Source organism: Salvelinus sp. IW2-2015, linkage group LG15, assembly GCF_002910315.2.
Source record: "Salvelinus sp. IW2-2015 linkage group LG15, ASM291031v2, whole genome shotgun sequence".
In the NCBI taxonomy this organism is placed as follows: Eukaryota; Metazoa; Chordata; class Actinopteri; order Salmoniformes; family Salmonidae; genus Salvelinus; species Salvelinus sp. IW2-2015.
In genome coordinates this window covers 18603785-18624582 of record NC_036855.1, presented here as the reverse complement: position 1 = coordinate 18624582, position 20798 = coordinate 18603785, and the positions used below count along the sequence as shown (strand labels likewise).

Here is a 20798-nt window from a genome sequence, read left to right as displayed (position 1 = left end):
GTCTCTAGTCTTGACAGGTTCAGATGGTGCCTGCTCATGGTTAAGGTCATTCTGCTGGCAGCCCAGTTGGATGGTACAAAGGAGGGACAGGTTTGATGATGATGGTGGTGCTTGAGTTAAGCTAGCTGGTCCTGATGTTGTTTTCAGTCCTCAGCGCTCTGTAGCAACTGTACAACTCCTCCACTAGCAATGTGTAGCACCAACTTGGGTGATGCTTCTTCTTCTGATGCTGATACAGGCACTAAAAGCTCACCAAACATCAGTCCAGTATATAAAGTCACCCTCATACTATGAGGGAGCGCTCTCTGCCATCTCCACACTGCAGTTCTCTCACTTTGGTTGAAAATAGAAGCCGGTGCTGTGCATCTCTTGAATGCAGTGGACAGTTAGCTATAGAGCTAGTTTAGCAAACCAAACAAATCCATCTGCCATAAATTCTGCCACTCTGTTGGTCAAGGCAACTAAATATATTCGATCAAAATTCAATGAGTTATCAAACAAATAATTAAAAAACACTTAAATAATTGAAAAACACTTAAATCAGCTAAATATGTACAATGTTTACAGGAGCTCTCAGACTACACTGCCATTACAGCGCCATGGCAACCATCTGTGGCATGGCGTTCTCTCCTACAGTACCTACCTGCTCATTTTGGACTGGCTTTTTGCTATTGTTGAACAAGTGGTGACTCAAGTGCTTTTTCTCCTTGAGCACATCTTGAAGCTCATTCTCCTGGACAGAGAGGGAAGAGAGAGCAGATAGAGAACAGTGTTTAGACCTCAGAGGAGAGGAGCTCCTGATTATGCCAGTAGAGTAAGCTGCTGCTGGCCTCAACAGAGCAGACATGTTGCAGCCATAGGTGCTGCATTATTCATCCACTGGTGGTTTGCTCATCTGTCCTAGGAAGCATCCCACTGGGCACGCACTGGTTGAATCAACGTTGCTTCCACGTTATTTAAATGAAATGTGGAATAGACATTGTGGAATAACCAACGTGGAATAGACATTGAACTGACGTCTGTGCCCAGTGGGATGACTAAAGGAACAACATGCCTTCATGAAAAACCAACATTTTCATGGCAGTTTATAAAAACACAAACGCCAGATCTTACTGCAATGCGTTAGATGTAGTTGGTGGGAAGAGAAACAGCTAGAAAAAAATTGTATATTTAACCAAGTAATGTTTCCACTGACACCAAATGCAAATAAGATTTGCATTTTTATACCCACTCTAGACACTCATGGCATCCTCCCCCACCCTTCTTCCCACTAAGTGTGTCAGGGGGAGATTAAAAAACATCCATTCTTTGCAGAGGAGGAAAACGTAATTAGATTCAATCAACAGCCATGAGGGTGCCGCAGATGCAATTTGGAGTGTCAACTGGAGAACTTCTCTCTTTTGTGATGTGCAGTTCACTTTTACTACAGCGGCAGGCAAAGCAAAGGCAGTGTTGTTCTGCAAGGATCTAAGAAGCCTTCGCCGCTCATGCACAATAGATTAACTTAAGTACAGGGTGTCTTTTAATGGCTATTGACAGTGCACTGTGTTGCCCTGGAATCTCCTGGTGTTTTACTTATGAAGGTCAGACATGTTGGTATAGAGGACAAATGTGAACTGTAAAGACACTCACATACCAGCACAGAGGCACAAACGCGTGCGTGCGCGCACAACACACACACACACACACACACACGCACACACACACACACACCACACACACACACACAAACACACACACACAACACACACACACACACACACACACACACACACACACACACACACACGCCTAACAGAGAGATATCACACCATAGAGCTTCAGACTCAACTCTGGACTCGAAGCCAGTTCACAATGTTTTTTCATTCTACCCTCTAATCAGGGACTGATTTAGACCTGGACACCAGGTGGTGCAATTAATATCAGTAAACAGAAAACCAGCAGGCTTCGGACTCGTAGTAAGAGTTGAATACCCCTACCCTAGAACATAACACATAAGACAGCAGAAATGGCCATCTGACTGCAGAGGGGGCACACTTTAAAGAGACATGTGACACCACATTGTTCTGCAGAAGTCTGGTTGTACTTCCATTCATTTCTATTCCCTCTCATCAAAAAACATTGGCGTTTCAAACWGCATCAATTCATTCAAGTCAATTCCAATCTTTCCTGTATAAGCACGTTTGCATTGGCATTTCAATACACGTATATCGATCCCTTCAACTCAGAGCTGGTGTAGGTTAGCTTTCTGAAGGACACAGGTCCAAGTGTACATGTATATGATGTGAGACCAACAGAGACCAACTGAAAACAAAACAGAGATGCTGCTGCATCATTAATGCTGAGTGAGGAGTCATCATAACAATAAGAGACACTGTATGCGCTGAATGCACTAGCGCCATCTCTGCCAAGCTGAGGCTAGCAACACCAGAGAGATTGGCAGAGTGAGATGTTCTAGCTACACCCAATACTCTGATTATTAATTTCACWGAATGATTTGTAATGCTTGTAGATTGTCTGAAAAATACCGTAGTGAACAGGCAAACCAGACAATAGCTGGAATTCCCAGTCTTCTCACAATGTTTGGATGTCATTTGCAATGGGCAGGCCGATCAGTTATCAATCTTCCATAAACTTTGGTTTGACTAATAACTATATAAAATGACAAAGAGCAAATMAAGACAATGACGCCGGGTATATCTGTGCCACAAAATAAATTGTGTATTTGAAGCTTTGCCAATGGGGAGGTCATAAAAATMTATTATATTAATTCTTCAGGGTGGATTCAAGGAAGCCTTGTYAATAATGTATTTAGACTAAGGCTCAGAGGGTAATTAGGCACATGTGTGGAATAACTGAATCTGCCCTACTGTTAAAAGACTATCAGAGAGGAGCCAGCCATCCAGCCGACCATGTGTGTAACCAGACAGAGAGTGGCTGGGTCTGGGCTGAGGCTGGATCTGGGCTGGGTGGACACTGTTCTGGGTGGCTAATTAGACCAGGGCTGAGGAATGGATTCTCTCTCTCTGTCTCTCCACCAAGCAGCCAACACTGACCTTTCTAAGAGGGGAACTGTCCTTCTCCTGTGTTCTCATTCAGATGACTGTTCATGGGCAATTCCATGGTAACGGAATTAGCTGAGACCAACTTTCCCTCTAAACTGCAGGTGGAGGCGCAGTAGCGCGAGATTACCGCGCAGCTCCCCAAACAGCCTCGCAGAAGACATATCAGCCCACAGAAATAAGCACGAGTTTGAACATCACTCAACTTTCTAGAGCTGTGGTCACCAACCAGTCAATCGCGATCAACTGGTCGATCTCCAAGGCATTCCTCGTCGATCGACAAACATTTCAGTAAAAAAACATCAATAAATCCTTAGGTGCACTCGATTAAGCTGCCCTGCGCGCATGGGTAGGCGAACTGTTGCCATTTCTAACTATTTCATGTGTCTGAAGGTAAACTCTACCTTCCCGGCAGGCCCAGGGAGCATATCAAGTGCACTATAGGRCTACCGCTGGCCAATCGGATGGCTCAGATTACAGTGTCGGCAGTAATGTAGCAGGCATAAAAGAAAGTGAAGAGATGCTGTTTTTATGAGTGAGCTCATGTTTAAATTCTTACTCAGCACTGTCAACACTTTGTATTCAACACTTTTATAAGCCATAAAATTCCCGTTCTTCCTATTTTCCCTCAGTACTGTAGCAGTAAAAGGCGCTGCCAGGTCACTCTGACGTCTGCCTTCATCCGTGCAGCATATATGGTGATACGGCCTCTGCAGAAGTCAGGGCATTCATACTTCTAGCGCTTCACCGAGCAGCGCAGAGCTGTTGTGAAGGAAGTTGTCAAGGAAGTGAGTTTATACAGGACTTCTCGCCCTCACCTACCGTCAACCAATCAATGACACTCCAGAAGGTGTATTCTCTTCTCTTCAAGCCATTCTGATGATTTACTTCTGTCTTTTGGGTTGTTGTCCTGTTGCATCACCTAACTTCTGTTGAGCTTCAATTGGCTAACAGATAGCCTTACATTCTTCTGCAAAATGTCTTGATAAACTGATGATAGCAAGCTGTCCAGGCCCCGAGGCAGCAAAGCAGCACCAAACCATGATGCTCCCTCCACCATACTTTACAGTTGGGATGAGGTTTTGATGTTGGTGTGCTGTGCCTTTTTTTCTCCACACATAGTGTTGTGTGTTCCTTCCAAACAACACAACTTTAGTTTAATKTGTCCACAGAATATTTTGCCAGTAGCACTGTGGAACATCCAGGTGCTATTTTGCAAACTTCAGATGTGCAGCAATGTTTTTTTGGGCCAGCAGTGGCTTCTCCGTGGTGTCCTCCAATGATCACCATTCTTGTTTAGTGTTTTACGTATTGTAGACTCGTCAGCAGAGATGTTAGCATCTTCCAGAGATTTCTGTAAGTCTTTAGCTGACACTCTAGGATTCTTCTAAACCTCAATGAGCATTCTGCACTCTGCTCTTGCAGTCATCTTTGCAGGGCGGCCACTCCTAGGGAGAGTAGCAACAGTGCTGAAATTTCACAATTTATAGACAATTTGTCTTACCGTAGACTGACTTTTAGAGATATTTTTGTAACCCTTTCTAGCTTTATGCAAGGCAACAATTAATCTTAGGTCTTCTGAGATCTATTTTGTTTGAGGCATGGTTCAGATCAGGCAATGCTTCTTATGAATAGCAACCTCAAATTTTGTGAGTGTTTTTTATGGGGCAGGGCAGCTCTAACCAAAAACTCCAATCTCYTCTCATTGATTCGACTCCAGGTTAGTTGACTCCTGACTTCAATTAGCTTTTGAAGAAGTCATTAGCCTAGGGGTTCACATACTGTTCCCAACCTACACTGTGAATGTTTAAATGATGCATTCAATATAGACAAGAAAAATACAATAATTTGTGTTATTAGTTTAAGCACACTGTGTTTGTCTATTGTTGTGACTTAGATAAAGATCAGATCAAATTTGATGTCACATTTATGCAGAAATCCAGGTAATTCCAAAGGGTTCACATACTTTTTTTTGCCCCTGTATATGGAGCACTCTGCATTGTTACAACATTTGAGAGCCGCACAGCGAAGCGGTACAGAGCTCAAATTGGCCTCTGCGTGCCTCCGGAGGKTATTGCGTCCCACCATCCATWCGGCGCCTCCGACCACAGTCGGATCAAGCATACAGGTTGTTATGAATGAACAGGAAAGTGTATCTATTGGCTTCCGTTGTTGTTATTATTAGTGGCTTGGGTCTTTTTAACATCAAGGAATATTTCACTTTCTCTGTTCATAGGAGTAACAAAATGTATGTGTTTATGAGGCAGAAATAATGCAGTGCGACGTGAGTTTTGCCATAAGCTGGAAGACAGTGTCCCTTTTTGGTCAGTGTCAGTGGAGGAAAGGGAGAATGGAGGTATGTTGAGAGGCGGACACACAGCTCTAGTCTGCTGCMCTCTCCCTCCGCTGAGACTGACCATCAGATGCAGGCAACATCAGCCCAGTAAAATAAAAATAAAAGCGAATGATTTAAATGTATGCTCACTCAGCTGTGCCTCAGAAGTAAAACAACAACGGATCTATTACCAGTGTGATCATATAGCCTACCTCAATTTTTTTTTTTTTTTTTTTTTTTTTAAATGGCCCAAACAACAATGCATTGACAGGGCAATTCAAGCAAGGCCAATGTGCGGTGATAATGTATTGGGCTTATAGCTTACTGCACAAACATTGTTCTTTGTGTTTGTAAACAATTCCTGAATAGTGGAGTGTTCAGATGTAATATAGCCTTCATGACCACAGAAACATGCTGCATTTCACACACCAACATATCAGTTTATCTGTGAGAGAGAAATAAACACACACCCTTAGAAGAAACCATATCAACAACCATGCTGCTAACAAATTCCTCTGTTTCCCATCTGTATGCTGTATGCCAAACCATGGTGACATTACAAACCCTTACCAAGAAGATTACTATGAGGCCAATAGCTGGATTAAGTAAAATTATCAAATTGTATTAGTCACATACACATGGTTAGCAGATGTTATTGCGAGTGTAGCGAAATGCTTGTGCTTCTAGTTCCGACAATGCAGCAATATCTAACAACTAATCTAACAATTCCACAACAAATATCTAATACACACACACATCTAAGTAAAGGAATGGAATAKGAATATATACATATAAATATATTGATGAGCAATGACTGTGAGGCATAGGCAAGATGCAATAGATGGTATAAAATACAGTATATACATATGAGATGAGTAATGCAAGATATGTAAACATTAAAATGATATTATTAAAGTGGCATTATTAAATCAAATAAAATTGTATTGGTCACATACACATGTTTAGTAGATGTTAATGCGGGTGTAGCGAAATGCTTGTGCTTCTAACTGTCACACCCTGACCATAGAGAGCTTTTTATTCTCTATGTTGGTTGGGTCGGGGTGTGACTAGGGTGGGTCATCTAGGTGTTTGTGTGTCTATGTTGGCCTGTTATGGTTCCCAATCAGAGGCAGCTGTTTATCGTTGTCTCTGATTGGGGATCATATTTAGGCAGACATTTCCCCTTTGTGGGATCTTGTCTATGGATAGTTGCATGTCAGCACTATTATTAGCTTCACGTTTCGTTTGGTATTTTGTTGTTTTTGTTCGGTGTTCATTTAATAAAGGAAAATGTACGCCTACAACGCTGCACCTTGGTCCATTCCTTTCAACGAGCGTGACACCAACAGTGCAGTAATATCTAACAAGTAATATCCAACAGTTTTACAACATATACCCCAAATACACGTAAATCTAAGTAAGGAATGGATTAAGAATATGTATACATATATGTCAGAGCGGCATTGTCGGGAAATGTTATAGTTAGGGATGGACATTTCTGGATTTTTGGTGGCCTTCCTAAGCCGGGATTCAGACACGGCTAGGACATCCGGGTTGGCAGAGTGTGCTAAAGCAGTGAATAAAACAAACTTAGGGAGGAGGCTTRTAATGTTAACATGCATGAAACCAAGGCTTTTACGGTTACAGAAGTCAACAAATGAGAGTGCCTGGGGAATGGGAGTGGAGCTAGGCGCTGCAGGGCCTGGATTAACCTCTACATCACCAGAGGAACAGAGYAGGAGTAGGATAAAGGTATGGCTAAACGCTATACGAACTGGTCGTCTAGTGGGTTCAAAACAGAGAGTAAAAGGAGCAGGTTTCTGGGCGCGGAAGAATAGATTCAAGGCTTAATGTACAGACAAGGGTATGGTAGGATGTGAATACAGTGGAGATAAACCTAGGCATTGAGTGACGATGAGAGAGGTTTTGTCTCTAGAGGTCACCGCATGTGTGGGAGGTGGAACAAAAGGGCTAGCTAAGGCATATTGAGCAGGGCTGGAGGCTCTACAGGGAAATAAGARAATAATCACTAACCAAAACAGCATTGGACAAGGCATATTGACATTAGGGAGAGGCATGRGTAYCCGAGTGATCATAGGGTCCAGTGAGTAGCTAGTTGGGCTGGASACACAGCGATTCAGACAGCTAGCGCGCCGGGGCTAGCAGGCTAGCAGAAGGGCCTTAGGGGGACGTCGCGACGGAAGAYTCTGTTGTAGCCCCCTCGGACGGTTACGTCGGCAAACCAGTCGTGATAGATCGGCAGGGCTCRGTGTAGGCAGTAAAAGGGTCCAGAACAATTGGCAAAATAGGTATTGTAGCCCAAGAAATTGGCAGATGGACCTTTTCAGCTAACAGTCCGATATGCTCTAGACTGCTAGCGGGCCGCGGCTAGCAAATGGGCCTTCAGGGGACGTCGCGACGGAGGAGCCTGTTGAAACCCCCTCGGGCGGATTACGTCAGTAGACCAGTCGTGATGGATCGGCGGGACTCCGAGTCGGCAGAAAAAGTGGTCCAGGTCAATTGGCAAAATAGGTATTGTAGCGGAGTGGCTGATAGACCTCTTCAACTAGCCGGGAGATGGGCCTAGCACTAGGTTAGCTCCAGGCTAACTGGTGCATGCTACGGGACAGAGACGTAGTATAGAATACAATACAGTATATACTGTACATATGAAATGGGTGATGCAATATGTAAACACAATTTAAAAGTGACTAAGATACCGTAGAATAGTGTAGAGTGCAGTTTATACATATGAGATGAGTAATGCCAGATACGGACACATTATTAAAGTGGCTAACGATCCTTTTCTAAAAGTGGCCAGTGATTCCTAATCTATGTCAATAGGCAGCAGCCTCTGATGTGCTAGMGATGGCTGTTTAGCAGTCTGATGGCCTTGAGATCGAAGCTGTTTTTCATTCTCTCGGTCCCAGCTTTGATGCACCTGTACTGACCTCGTCTTCTGGATGATATTGGGGTGAACAGGCAGTGACTTGGGTGGTTGATGTCCTTGATGATCTTTTTGGCCTTCCTATAGCATCGGGTGCTGTAGGTGTCCAGGAAGGCGGGAAGTTTGCCACCGGTAATGCGTTGAGCAGACCGCACCACCCTCTGGAGASCTTTGCGGRTGTGGGTGGTGCAGTTYCCGTACCAGGCGTTGATACAGCCTAACAGGATGCTCTCAATTGTGCATCTGTAAAGGTTTGTGAAGGTTTTAGGTGTTAAGCCAAATTTCTTTAGCCTCCTGAGGGTGGCTTCACCACACTGTCAGCCTGATACCTCACACATTCCCTTAGTTTACTGAGCAAATGGCTATATTATTGTTTATTTCAGTTGAACTAAATGAAGTCTAATGTTTTGACTTCTTGGTTATCCAGTAGTTGATAAGACAAGCTGCCTCATAGATCATGTTGTTTTAACAGGCTTCTGTACTGTGTGTGCAGAGATTAATATTGGGGTGGTGTTAGTATGGCTAATGACCATCACCAAGGTGACTGTCCTTATGGGCTGTGACATGCTTTATTCCACATCAATGAACAGGGCAGCAGTAAAATACTCTGTTCCTGGGTACTACTGGGTAGGATGAGGTGCCAGATGGCCCTGCCACTTAACACTGTTACTCACTATACTACACATTCTATTACACACTCCAACATCGAGTGTTTGGTTTTTACTCAAATTTGTGCTATGCTAATAGCAAAATATAGTTTAGGCAGTCTTTAATTTCATACTGGGATATGCTACCATCTGTCACGTTCTGACCATAGTTCTTTTGTATTTTCTTTGTTTTAGTTTGGTCAGGGCGTGAGTTGGGTGGGTTATCTATGTTTTGTGTTTCTATGTTGGGTTTGTTGTTTGGCCTGATATMGTTCTCAATCAYAGGCAGGTGTTTGTCATTGTCTCTGATTGGGAACCATATTTAGGTAGSCTGTTTTGTCTTTTGGTTTGTGGGTGTTTGTCTTCCGTGTCAGTGTTTGTCGCCACACGGTACTGTTTCGTTTGTTCATCGTTTATTGTTTTGTTTAGTGTTCTGAGTTTGAATTAAAATCATCATCATGAACACTTACCARGCTGCGCTTTGGTCCGATCCTTCTACCACCACAGGCGATCGTTACACCATCCCAGTAAAAAACCACCAGAGAGATACAGTATATTATCAAACTGATACTCAGCAATACAAAAACACATTTCTCAGATCCCAGATAAAGAGAAGCGAGGCTGGCATGGTCTGACGAGTGCACTGAAATGACCCTATCTCTGCATCTACGTTCATCTGGAGAGGAACACAGAGAGGTTGGCCAGCATAGACCAAACAGACTGACACTAATGCCWGCCCCSCCWTCTCCTRTACTCTCACATGGACTGCTTGCCTCTGGTCGTGTCTCTGTGTCTGCCCAGCTGCCTGGCTYTGTTTCTGTTACTCTGTAAACTTAGTCTATGAGGAGATAAGAGCAGCTCTCAAGTCTCTGTAAAGGCTAGCCTGCCTGCCATTTATGTACGTCATTTGGGGACAGTTTCTCCTCTGGGTAATTCCCGGGGACTGAGGAGGTTGACATTGGGGGCAGACAGGACAGGAAAGGGGAGCAGCGTGGTGGAGTGGAGTGCTGCTGTGCTGTGGGGAGGGAACATACTGTAAGTAGGAGCACGCAGAGCACACAGCCTTAATGGAGTGTTTATTTGGGGCAGAGCACCACACACAAAGTCAGGCCCACTAAAGAGGAGTGCCTTGGGGCAGCGAGCAGTGAATTCTAATGGTCCAGCTGCAAACAGGCAGCACCATTTAGCTTACTGATGGACCCTTACCCTACAGCACTCTGCAGACCTCCACAGGAAAATAATGCACACAAAGTGTTGCTTAAATCAGTCCATCTACATTATTCTGGGCTTACTTTCTAAACAGGTTGGCATGTATAATACATCCGGCAATGACAAAACTATGCATATACAATTACTATAGAATAATATGAATAACAAATACAATGACAGTACAAATGTCATGCTTAAACTAGTCTCTTGTGACAGACTTAACAGAAACGTAAACAAATGTCATCAAATCGAGTAGCTAGCTAGCGCACACAACAGTTGGTTCTGGGTTAAGAAATTATGCTTAAACTGATATGATGAGACATGAGCTGTAGTCAGACATGCACTCWGTTGCACCTGACAACAGCTGAAATAAGTATTTCTATATACAGTATGTTCTCTATTGAAAGAGAATATTCAACACTCAAGCTTACTGATGGACCAAGCRTCCCTCCTCATAACAGGCCCTTTAAAACTGGCAGATTGCTCATTTCAATTCCACTGTGTTGGATATTGGGGCTGAAAGGGGACTCAGCTCAGTTGGAGTGATTACCTACTGTAGATCCATCTAGGCTCCCCTGTAGTTCTGATGGGGAAACCCCACCACCACACACATACCAATAMCTGTGCTGTGACGCACTGTTCTCCTGCAGTAAAGGGCAGGATGGGTCYGGGACATACCGACTGCTACTCATGGCTTCCTTCATATCTGAGATATGTGTTAGACTCAAGCAATTTAAAACAATACAACACAAAGAGACAGATACTTCTCTAGAAAATGTTAATGCGCTATATCTAGATTTCACAGCTTATTCTAAAGCACAAAAACCTACTATGTTATTACATGTGYAATATGCAGAAGGAACTGTTCCATGAATGATATGAGAGAGCYAGAGAAAGAAAAAGAGAGAAAGAGAAATAAAGAGAGAGAGCGAAAGAGAGAGAAAGAAAAAGAGAGAGAGAGAGAYAYAYAYAYAYAGAGAGAGAGAAAAGAGAGAGAGAGAAAGCGTTTTAAATAGCCCCAGCAAAAGCCTGCACTATCCATCCTGATGAAATACTGTATATGTTTGAAAATGTCAAGGTTAGGGAGAAAGGCTCCTCTTTAAATGCCTTCCAGAGTAGTCAGAGTGGATTACTCTCTCAGCACTGGCTGCTTTCTGCCTTGTCCTTTCTTCCCTCCCTGACCCTTTGTATAGAGCCAAGGCCAGCCCAGAAGGCACACTGACATTTCTGCTACTTTCTGAGAAACATTCCTGGGGGTGCAGAGGCAGCAGAGAGGAAGCAGAGGAGAGAGGAAGCAGAGAGAGCAAGAGGGGAGAGGCAGAGAGAAAGGCATAGAGGGAGGAAGAGGAGAGAGGCAGAGAGAGAGGCAGAGAGAGAGGAAGAGGAGAGAGGCAGAGAGAAAGAAAGGCATAGAGGGAGGAAGAGGAGAGAGGCAGAGAGAGGCAGAGAGAGAGGCAGAGGAGAGAGGCAGAGAGAGGCAGAGAGAGAGGCAGAGGAGAGAGGCAGAGAGAGGCAGAGAGCAGCACATGGGAGCAGAGTGGTGTAACACACCACTGACCTCCTCCTGTGAACAACCATGACATCTACACAGCATGAACTTTACTGTATACATCAGTGCCAACATATCCAGGGCCCATCTTACTAGCTAAGTGTACAGTATATCTCTATAATGTATTATAGCTAGTACAATATATATAGTGTGGAAATTGTCGTCTGTGCAAAGAGCAGAATAAACACGAATGCATAGCGTACATCCTCGCATTATCAGAATGCAGCACAGTGTTCATTTGTTTATGCTACACATGCAAATCCCATTAATGTGAGCCTATTTTTTCATTTCTATAATCACCGCTAGAATGCCAGCAGTGTGACACACACCACAGTAGAGCACAGCTCATCTTCTCTGGGGAGCTCTGTGTGTACGTGATGATATGGGGCAACGCTGTCTCGCGCTCCCTCTCTCAGGTACAAATCAATTGGACTGAGACTCATGGCCTTTCAGCGAGTGAGAGCCAGAGGTATTTTTAGAGCACTTACCAAAGCCTGACATGTTTGATTCTGTTTCTTCACCCCCTCAGAGCTTCACACTCCTCCCTTTTCCTGCTGATCTCAGTCTCCTGAGAAGAATAAAATACTTGCTGTGTGTGGCTTCTCTGTTTTGTCAGGGACAATGACTTTAATTTAGTCATACCACGGTATGACAACAGTGTCCTGAGAGAAAACAGACTGACAGTGAGACTAGTCAGTGGAGGACAGAGACTTTCCTTTATTCAGTGCTGTCTCAGAGTGTGTGAGAGTATGTGTGTGTGTGCATGTGAGAGAGGGGCAAGAGAGATAGAGGGAGGAAGAGTCCATTCAACTCCTTTCTTCTTCATCCACATGCCATCATAAAGGTGTCAACCACCTGCCTCTCAAGTCTGTGAGACTCAACGTTTACACCGAATGTCCAACATAAGCAAGGAAAGATATTAAATAGCTTGGCCCCTCAGAGAGGTCTGAGTTACAATACCATGCTCTCTGCAGAGTCCCTCCTTTGAAACACAGTGAGATACAAGCTCCAACAAAGCCTCCATTTCCAGCAGCCTCTCTTCCACCAGGCCAGGTAGCATCCACCTGATAGCTGCTGATACTCCTTCCCCACATGAGGTGTGTTTCCCAGTCAAGCCCCTGGGGTCTTTCAAAGCTGGTTTTCACATCACCATAGCTATCGATCAGCTGCATAATTGAGTTGTCAATTGAAGAACGACAATACGTAGTTACAGAGAACGACAATACGTAGTTACAGAGAACGACATATACGTAGTTACAGAGAACACAATACGTAGTTACAGAGAACAACAATACGTAGTTACAGAGAACAACAATACGTAGTTACAGAGAAACAATACGTAGTTACAGAGAACAACAATACGTAGTACAGAGAACAACATACGTAGTTCAGGAATAAATACGTAGTTACAGGGAAAACAATACGTAGTTACAGAGAAACAATACGTAGATACGATACGTAGTTACAGAGAAACGACTACATCGTTACAGAGAACGACGATACGTAGTTACAGAGAACGACAATACGTAGTTACGAAACGAAAAAACAATACGTTTAGTTACAGAGAAACAATTACGTAGTTACAGAGAAGACAATACGTAGTTACAGAGACCAACAATAAGTAGTACAGAAAACAGGTTGGCCGTGAAAGCCAGCCTCCCATAAGTGGTCCCATGATTCACAGTTGGAAAATATGCTGCAATATTGCTGAAAGTATTCAGACCCATTGACCTTTTCCACATTTTGCTACGTTACAGCGTTATTCTAAAACGGATTAAAAAAATGTTTTTCCCTCATCAATCTACACACAATACCCCCTAATGACAAAGCGAAAAAAAATTTTTTTGAATAAATAAAAAACAGAAATACCTTATTTACATAAGTATTCAGACCCTTTGTTATGAGACTCGAAATTGAGCTCAGGTGCATCTGTTTCCATTGATCATCCTTGAGATGTTTCTACAACTTGATTGGAGTCCACCTGTGGTAAATTCAATTGATTGGACATGATTTGGAAATGCATACTCCTGTCTATATAAGGTTATACATTTCTGCAGCAGTGAAGGTCCCCAAGAACACAGTTGCCTACATCATTCTTAAATGGAAGAAGTTTGAAACCACCGAGACTCTTCTTAGAGCTGACCGCCCAGCCAAACTGAGAAATCGGGTGAGAAGGGTCTTGGTCAGGGAGGTGACCAAGAACCCGATTGTCACTCTGACAGAGCTCCAGAGTCCTCTGTGGAGATGGGAGAACCTTCCAGAAGGACAACCATCTCTGCAGCACTCCACCAATCAGGCGTTTATGGTAGAGTGGCCAGACAGAAGCCACTCCTCAGTAAAAGTCACATGACAGCCTGCTTGGAGTTTGCCAAAAGGCATGTAAAGGACTCTCAGACCATGAGAAACAAGATTCTCTGGTCTGTTGAAACGAAGATTGAACTCTTTGGCCTGAATGCCAAGCGTCACATCTGGAGAAAACCTGGCACCATCTTTACGGTGATGCATGGTGGTGGTGGCATCATACTGGGGGAATGTTTTTCAGCAGCAGGGACTGGGAGACTGGTCAGGATCGAGGGATGAACGGAGCAAAGTACAGAGAGATCCTTGATGAAAACCTGCTTCAGAGCGCTCAGGAACCTCAGACTGGGGCGAAGGTTCACCTTCCAACAGGACAATGACACTAAGTACACAGCCAAGACAATGCAGGAGTGGCTTCGGGACAAGTCTCTGAATGTCATTGAGTGGCCAAGCCAGAGGCCGGACTTGAACCCAATCGTATATCTCTGGAGAGATGTGAAAATAGCTGTGCAGCGGCGCTCCCATCCAACCTGACAGAGCTTGAGAGGATCTGCAGAGAAAAATGGGAGAAACTCCCCAAATACAGGTTGCATAGCTTGTAGCGTCATACCCACAAGACTCYAGGCTGTAATCGCTGCTAAAGGTGCTTCAACAAAGTACTGAYTAAAGGGTCTGAATACTTATGTAAATGTGATATTTCAGTTATGTATTTTTTATACATTTGCAAAAATTTATAAAAACCTATTTTTGCTTRGTCATTATGGGGTATTGTGTGTAGACTGATGGGGGGYCGACGACAATTTTTTCCATATTAGAATAAGGCTGTAACGTAACAAAATGTGGTAAAAGTCAAGGGGTCTGAATACTTTCCGAATGTACTGTACGTACGTGTGCCATTCAGAGGGTGAATGGGCAAGACAAAATATTGAAGTGAGAATGAATCCATTGCTTCTGCCTGGCACCTACTAYAGTATGGTAGTAGGTGCCAGACAGAAGCAATGGATTAATTCTCAGGTGGACTGCCTGGTACAATATAAAAATGTTATATCAGCATTGACCTTTTACTAGGTCCAAGTGTCACCTCAAAATAAGTCCCCATCAAACAAATAAGGGCAAATTGAAAGCCCTAGTGTTGTTATTTCTAGCTGCAACGTTAATACAATCCAGAGCTACCATTTCAATGTATTCGACACATTTGACAGGCTTGAACACATCAAAACTCATGTCCTAACTGTGAACAGCTAATGGCCTATGTCAATATTGTTTCCTTCTGGTCTTCAGTAGATTGAGCTCCAGCTAACTGATTGCTGTGAAGTGTTGATGAGGAATGTGCTTGCTACTGTAGGCATGCTGGGATTGAAAAGGTGCAGAGGAAGTGCAGCTGGATATTCTAAGATTAGTGTGTAGAACTAAAATGGATTTTAACTGTGTCAATGTGTTCCACTACTGTACACTCCCTGGTGGAATGGAGCTAGATCCCTAGACAGGACTACAATAAACATTAGTATAGCCCCCAGAAGACCACAGCACATAAAGCATATGAAAACACATTCATTTGCACATCATTCATTTCAACCTGAGATTTTCCCTATATTTCAGAAAAATGCATATACTGTCACTTTGTAATAGAAAGTTACTTGTTTAATCTACCTGGTTTGTATGAATGGTTATCTAAAAAAATMGATTTTTATGGAATAGGATTCTATGTTGGTTGTGCTTTTGTGTTGGCACAGGGCTTCTGTAGCAACATGTCTGAGGCAGAGAGGAAGGGTARCAAAAAGTAGTGACTAAAATATTTGTCTCAAACACCTATTTTTCAGTGGCAATTGATGAGACTATAATTGACTAAATATACCCAGAAAAAAAATTGAAATAAACAAAATCATTTTTCATTTCATTTGACTTAAATGAGACGAGACACAATCTGACTACTAAGTGGACTGGAAAATCGTTTTTGGAGAGATTGAGAGTTTTTCAGTGATAAACCCATTAATATTAGCAGCGCCGTTCTGTGTAGCAGTGGGAAGGTCGCACCACACCCGGCACTCATCAGCTGCGTGGGAGCAAGTGATGAGTGTGGGCAGACAGGTGTCCTGCTCCGCCTCCCATTATACACATCGTGCGGGCAACTCTCATGCTTCTCCGTAGCTAACCAGTCACCCCCAGCCTTCTAGTTAGCTACCCTTTGCCTGGTTAAGAAACACAAGTTGGTTTATGAAATTAAAAACAATAGCTGCATTGAGTTGAATAGTAAAGCAACAGTCTAGCTATGTTTTTCTTTCCCGTGAGTGTAGAAAAGTAGCCRGTCTTTGAATTTGTAGTCTCACTCAACCCTCCCACTTCCCCACTGCAATTCATAGCCAGGTTCTGTAGCCAACGTAGCCAAGTCTCCATCTTTTCCTCTGAGAAAATGTTTTGAGAGATTACCGTTCAAAAGATATGACCCATCATTTATTTCTGTCGTGCATTGCCGGGAGGCATTTTACATTCATCAAGCATATCGCGGGCCGTTCTAAAACTAGGATACTAGCTAACAACCAGGGGCACGTTCGGCAGGACGCAACGTTTTTGAACTTTCAGATAGAAATATGCTACATAGAACAAAAATGCCTCTGACATGTTCAATTAAGCAATAAAGCATGAGGTGGTGTGGTATATGGCCAATATACCATGGCTAAGGGCTGTTCTTATGCACAACGCATCGCAGAGTGCCTGAACACAGCCCTTTAGCCGTGGTATATTGGCCATATACCACAAACCCACGAGCTGCCTTATTGCTATTATAAACTGGTTAGGGTAATTACAGCAGTAAAAATAAACGTTTTGTTATACCCTTGATATATACGGTCTGATATACCACGGCTGTCAGCCAATCAACATTCAGGGCTCGAACCCCCCAGTTTATAATATGGAATAACATTGTCTCTATTCATGGAATTTTCTATCTGCAACATTCAAGAACATTTTGCAACTGAACGTGGCRCTGGTAACATTACCAGTAGCATACAGCCAAAGCAACGCTGGAATTGCTTCAGAACAAGAATGTGAAAGTCCTTGAGTGGTCCAGACTTGAATCCCATTGAAAATCTGTGGAAAGACTTGAAGATTGCTGTTCACCACCGCTCCCCATTTAACTTAACAGAGCTTGAGAAAATCTGCAAGGAAGAATGAGAGAAAAGCCGACTCAAAGCTGTAATCACCACCAAAGGTGCTTCTACAAGGTATTGACTCAGGGGTGTGAATTAGATATTTCTGTTGTTCATTTTTAATACATTTGCAAAAATGTGTAAAAACATGCTTTCACTTTGTCATTATGGGGTAATTCATTTTGAATTCACGCTGTAACACAACAAAATGTGGAATAAGGCAAGGGGTATGAATACTTTCTGAAGGCACTGTAGCTTAATGAGGCAATACAAATGTGATGTGACTAAAATTAAAGGGCATTTAGTTGACTAAAGTGGCCCACTCTTTTTGTCATTGACAATAATTTGACAAAATCATAATTAAAATTACAAAAATGTGACTTAATGACTTAATAAGTCTTAATGATATTTTAGTCTAGACCAAAACATTTTTTATAGAGTGCCACTGCTTTGACCCATACATGCTCTTTAACCTTGTGTTGCTTACCCCAGGCAACTGACAGTTGCTATGACTGCATTCTTAACCACCCCTATCCGTCACAACCAGTCTACCAAGTTTAATTATGCATGTGTGCATGCATGCATGAGTGTGTGTGTGTGTGTGTGTGTGTGTGTGTGTGTGTGTGTGTGTGTGTGTGTGGTGTGTGTGTGTGTGTGTGTGTGTGTGTGTGTGTGTGTGTGTGTGTGTGTGTGTGTGTGTGTGTGTTGTGTCTGTGTGTGTGTGTGTGTGTCTGTGTGTGTGTGTGTGCATAGTGTATGTGGTTATGAGTAGAGAGGGTTGCATTCTTTCATTTCTGTCATTTCCATCTACATTATTAACTATGAGTGAATCACACACGCCCACCACAGTCAGCCCTGTCTCTGTGTCCCTGGACTGCCACTATAATGTGTGCAGTTTTTATAACCAGACGGCTTGACATCGGGCTAAGCGCTAGGCATATTTCACACACACACACACGCAACTCAGGCCCATTTGTTTGGAACACACCAGCCAATGTTCAATTAAACATCCCTCCAATAAAAGACTCAAATGGCTGCCGTTGTGAGTAATGAGCTCCAAGATAAAGTGTATAGGCGTTTAGTGCACTTTAAATGAAGACAGATGAGGGAGACGAACCCCCTTAAACTGGATCTATTGTTGAGGCCACAATGACATTAATATAAATACATACACAACAGAGGATAAACAGTACAGTGAAATATTTCCTCCGTTTCCGCCCACATGTGCTATGTGTCTTCCAGACTGTGTGACCGTGTGTTAGTGTGTGACCGTGTGTTAGTGTGTGACTGTGTGTGTAGGTTACTATGTGAGCCAGGGAAAAGATAGACATGGATGGGTTCCCGGTGTGTGAGTCTCCTGTTGCAATCAGGCACCATATGTCTTAATTGTGCAAGATATGGGAGCACTCCAGCACTGAGAGACAAGGGGGAGGAGAGAGAGGCACTGGGATCTCTATAGAAACACAATACAGTACAGGCAAGCAAAATAACAACAGCACTAATAAACTGGTTTTAGCAGGGGTCATAACTTGAGTCATATTGTACAGTACGTTCCTACACAGTATGAAGAGCATTGTGGCAAGTAGGGTTGTAAAAGAGCAGAGCACTCATAACAACAGTGCATGATGCCACAACAGTGACCTGTTGTAATGATCTGTAGTTCAGCACCATGGAGAGCACTCATGTTGACAGATCAGAGATAGTCACTGAATTTACAAAACATTAAGAACACCTTCCTAATATTGAGTTGCCCATTCACCCTCTGAATGGCAAACATACACGTCTCAATTGTCTCAAGGCTTAAAATCCTTCCTTAGCCTGTCTCTTCCCCTTCATCTACACTGATTGAAGTGGATTTAACAAGTTACATCAATAAGGGATCATAAGGGATCATAGCTTTCACCTGAGGGATCATACGGGATGAAAGCTTTCACCTGATTATTGCATTGTTGGGTTTTGAGTTTGCAAGAAAGGCATTTCATTGTACTTGTGCATGTGACATTAAAACTTTAAATTTGACAAACTTGACACTTGATTCACCTGGTCAGTCTATGTCATGGAAAGAGCAGGTGTTCATAATGTTTTGTACACTCAGTGTAGAGATTTGCCATCTATCCTGTGGTGGTTTCCTCAGGCTCTCCTCTGGTTGGGCTGCTGTGGCCTCAAAGCATCTTACAGAGGATGCCCCTCCTGGGTGGCTGGGACCTCTCACCCCTGTCCCCTTGTCCTCTACCAGTCCTCTTAACATAATCAACGGCACAGTTCAGACACTGATTTAGTGAATCTCTTCCCTTCCATTCTCAGCCCTTTTATCTGCTGCTATCTTGCCATGTAAATGAGAAAAGCCTATGTTTATTTTCTGTGTGAGAGTGCAGGGGTACGTTTCCTTTCTATCTCACCCTCACAATCTCTCTATGCATCATGCATAATAATGGCTCCTAATCCTGAGAGAGAGAAGAGAGCGAGAGCGAGAGCGAGAGCGAAAGCGCAAGAGAGAGAGCGTTATCTGTTTTCTCAGCCTTGTCTCGAGGAGTACTGTGGCACATTTAGGGATGAAAGATGCTTGGATAATATCGGTCTGATCCATTAAACATTATTCATTTTGCCTCCTGTGCTCAATGTGATATGGGCATGGTTAACCTTGTCTCTAATTATGCCATTGAATTTTAATTCCATAAACAAATATGCTGTCAAAATACTGGAYCCATTCAGCGGTAGTCATTCAAATGTACTGAGGCAGGTAGTCACACAATGTGCCAGAACATTTGACCTTTACTGAAGGAGTAACACACAGAATCACACAGTACTTCATCTATGACAGGAGAGCACAGCTTTACAGCTAATTTGTTGCCTCTCAAAATGCCAATGCTGCAGCCGAAGATAAACTGTACACACACAACAGAAGTGCCTAGGAGACACACTCTCCTTGTTGTTCTTTGTATCCCTGCCTTCACTCTGCAGCTGGTAGAGGAGGTTTCAGGAAGCTCTGTATGTGCTAACTCTACAGCGAAGATGGAAGACAGAATTGGCTCTGATGGGAGGCAGTAGCATGGCACTGCTTAGCGTTAGCATGCGACTGCGCTGCACTGGGCTCTAAACCACTTTAAAGAGGATCCCCCTCTGTTACCTAACACCACAGCCCAGGCAGCTCCAKTCAGGATCCACACAGCAGCACTGACTACACGTTTCATATCCCCAGCCCAAACACACAGTAATCCAGCACAGCCCAGCGAGCAGTAATGATCAGAAATCATTTGAAATGGCAGAGTAAGTTACATAACTGCACAGCTTAAGTCTGCGTGCGTGGGCGCAGATGCCTGCTCTGTTAATACTCGTCTGACTGGTGTGTGTTGTGTATGTGTCCCTCAACCCCTCCCTGCTTCTATCTGCTCCCCTGTGAGTCCTGTAGGAATCTCAGCTGCACAGAGACACACACACACACTGTGATACTCACACAGCCTGGAGCATCGAGAAAGAAAGAAAGAAAGAAAGAAAGAAAGAAAGAAAGAAAGAAAGAAAGAAAGAAAGAAAGAAAGAAAGAAAGAAAGAAAGAAAGAAAGAAAGAAAGAAAGAAAGAAAGAAAGAAAGAAAGAAAGAAAACGTTA

General features: G+C 43.3%; 1 protein-coding gene across 1 annotated transcript in view; it reads right to left on the bottom strand.

The window, feature by feature from the left end:
* Positions 1-20798, bottom strand: part of LOC111974655 (RIMS-binding protein 2-like) — a 163944-nt gene that overhangs the window by 60066 nt on the left and 83080 nt on the right. Inside the window, 1 exon segment of the mRNA XM_070447014.1 lies at positions 644-733. Within this exon segment, the coding sequence (XP_070303115.1) occupies positions 644-733 (90 nt within the window).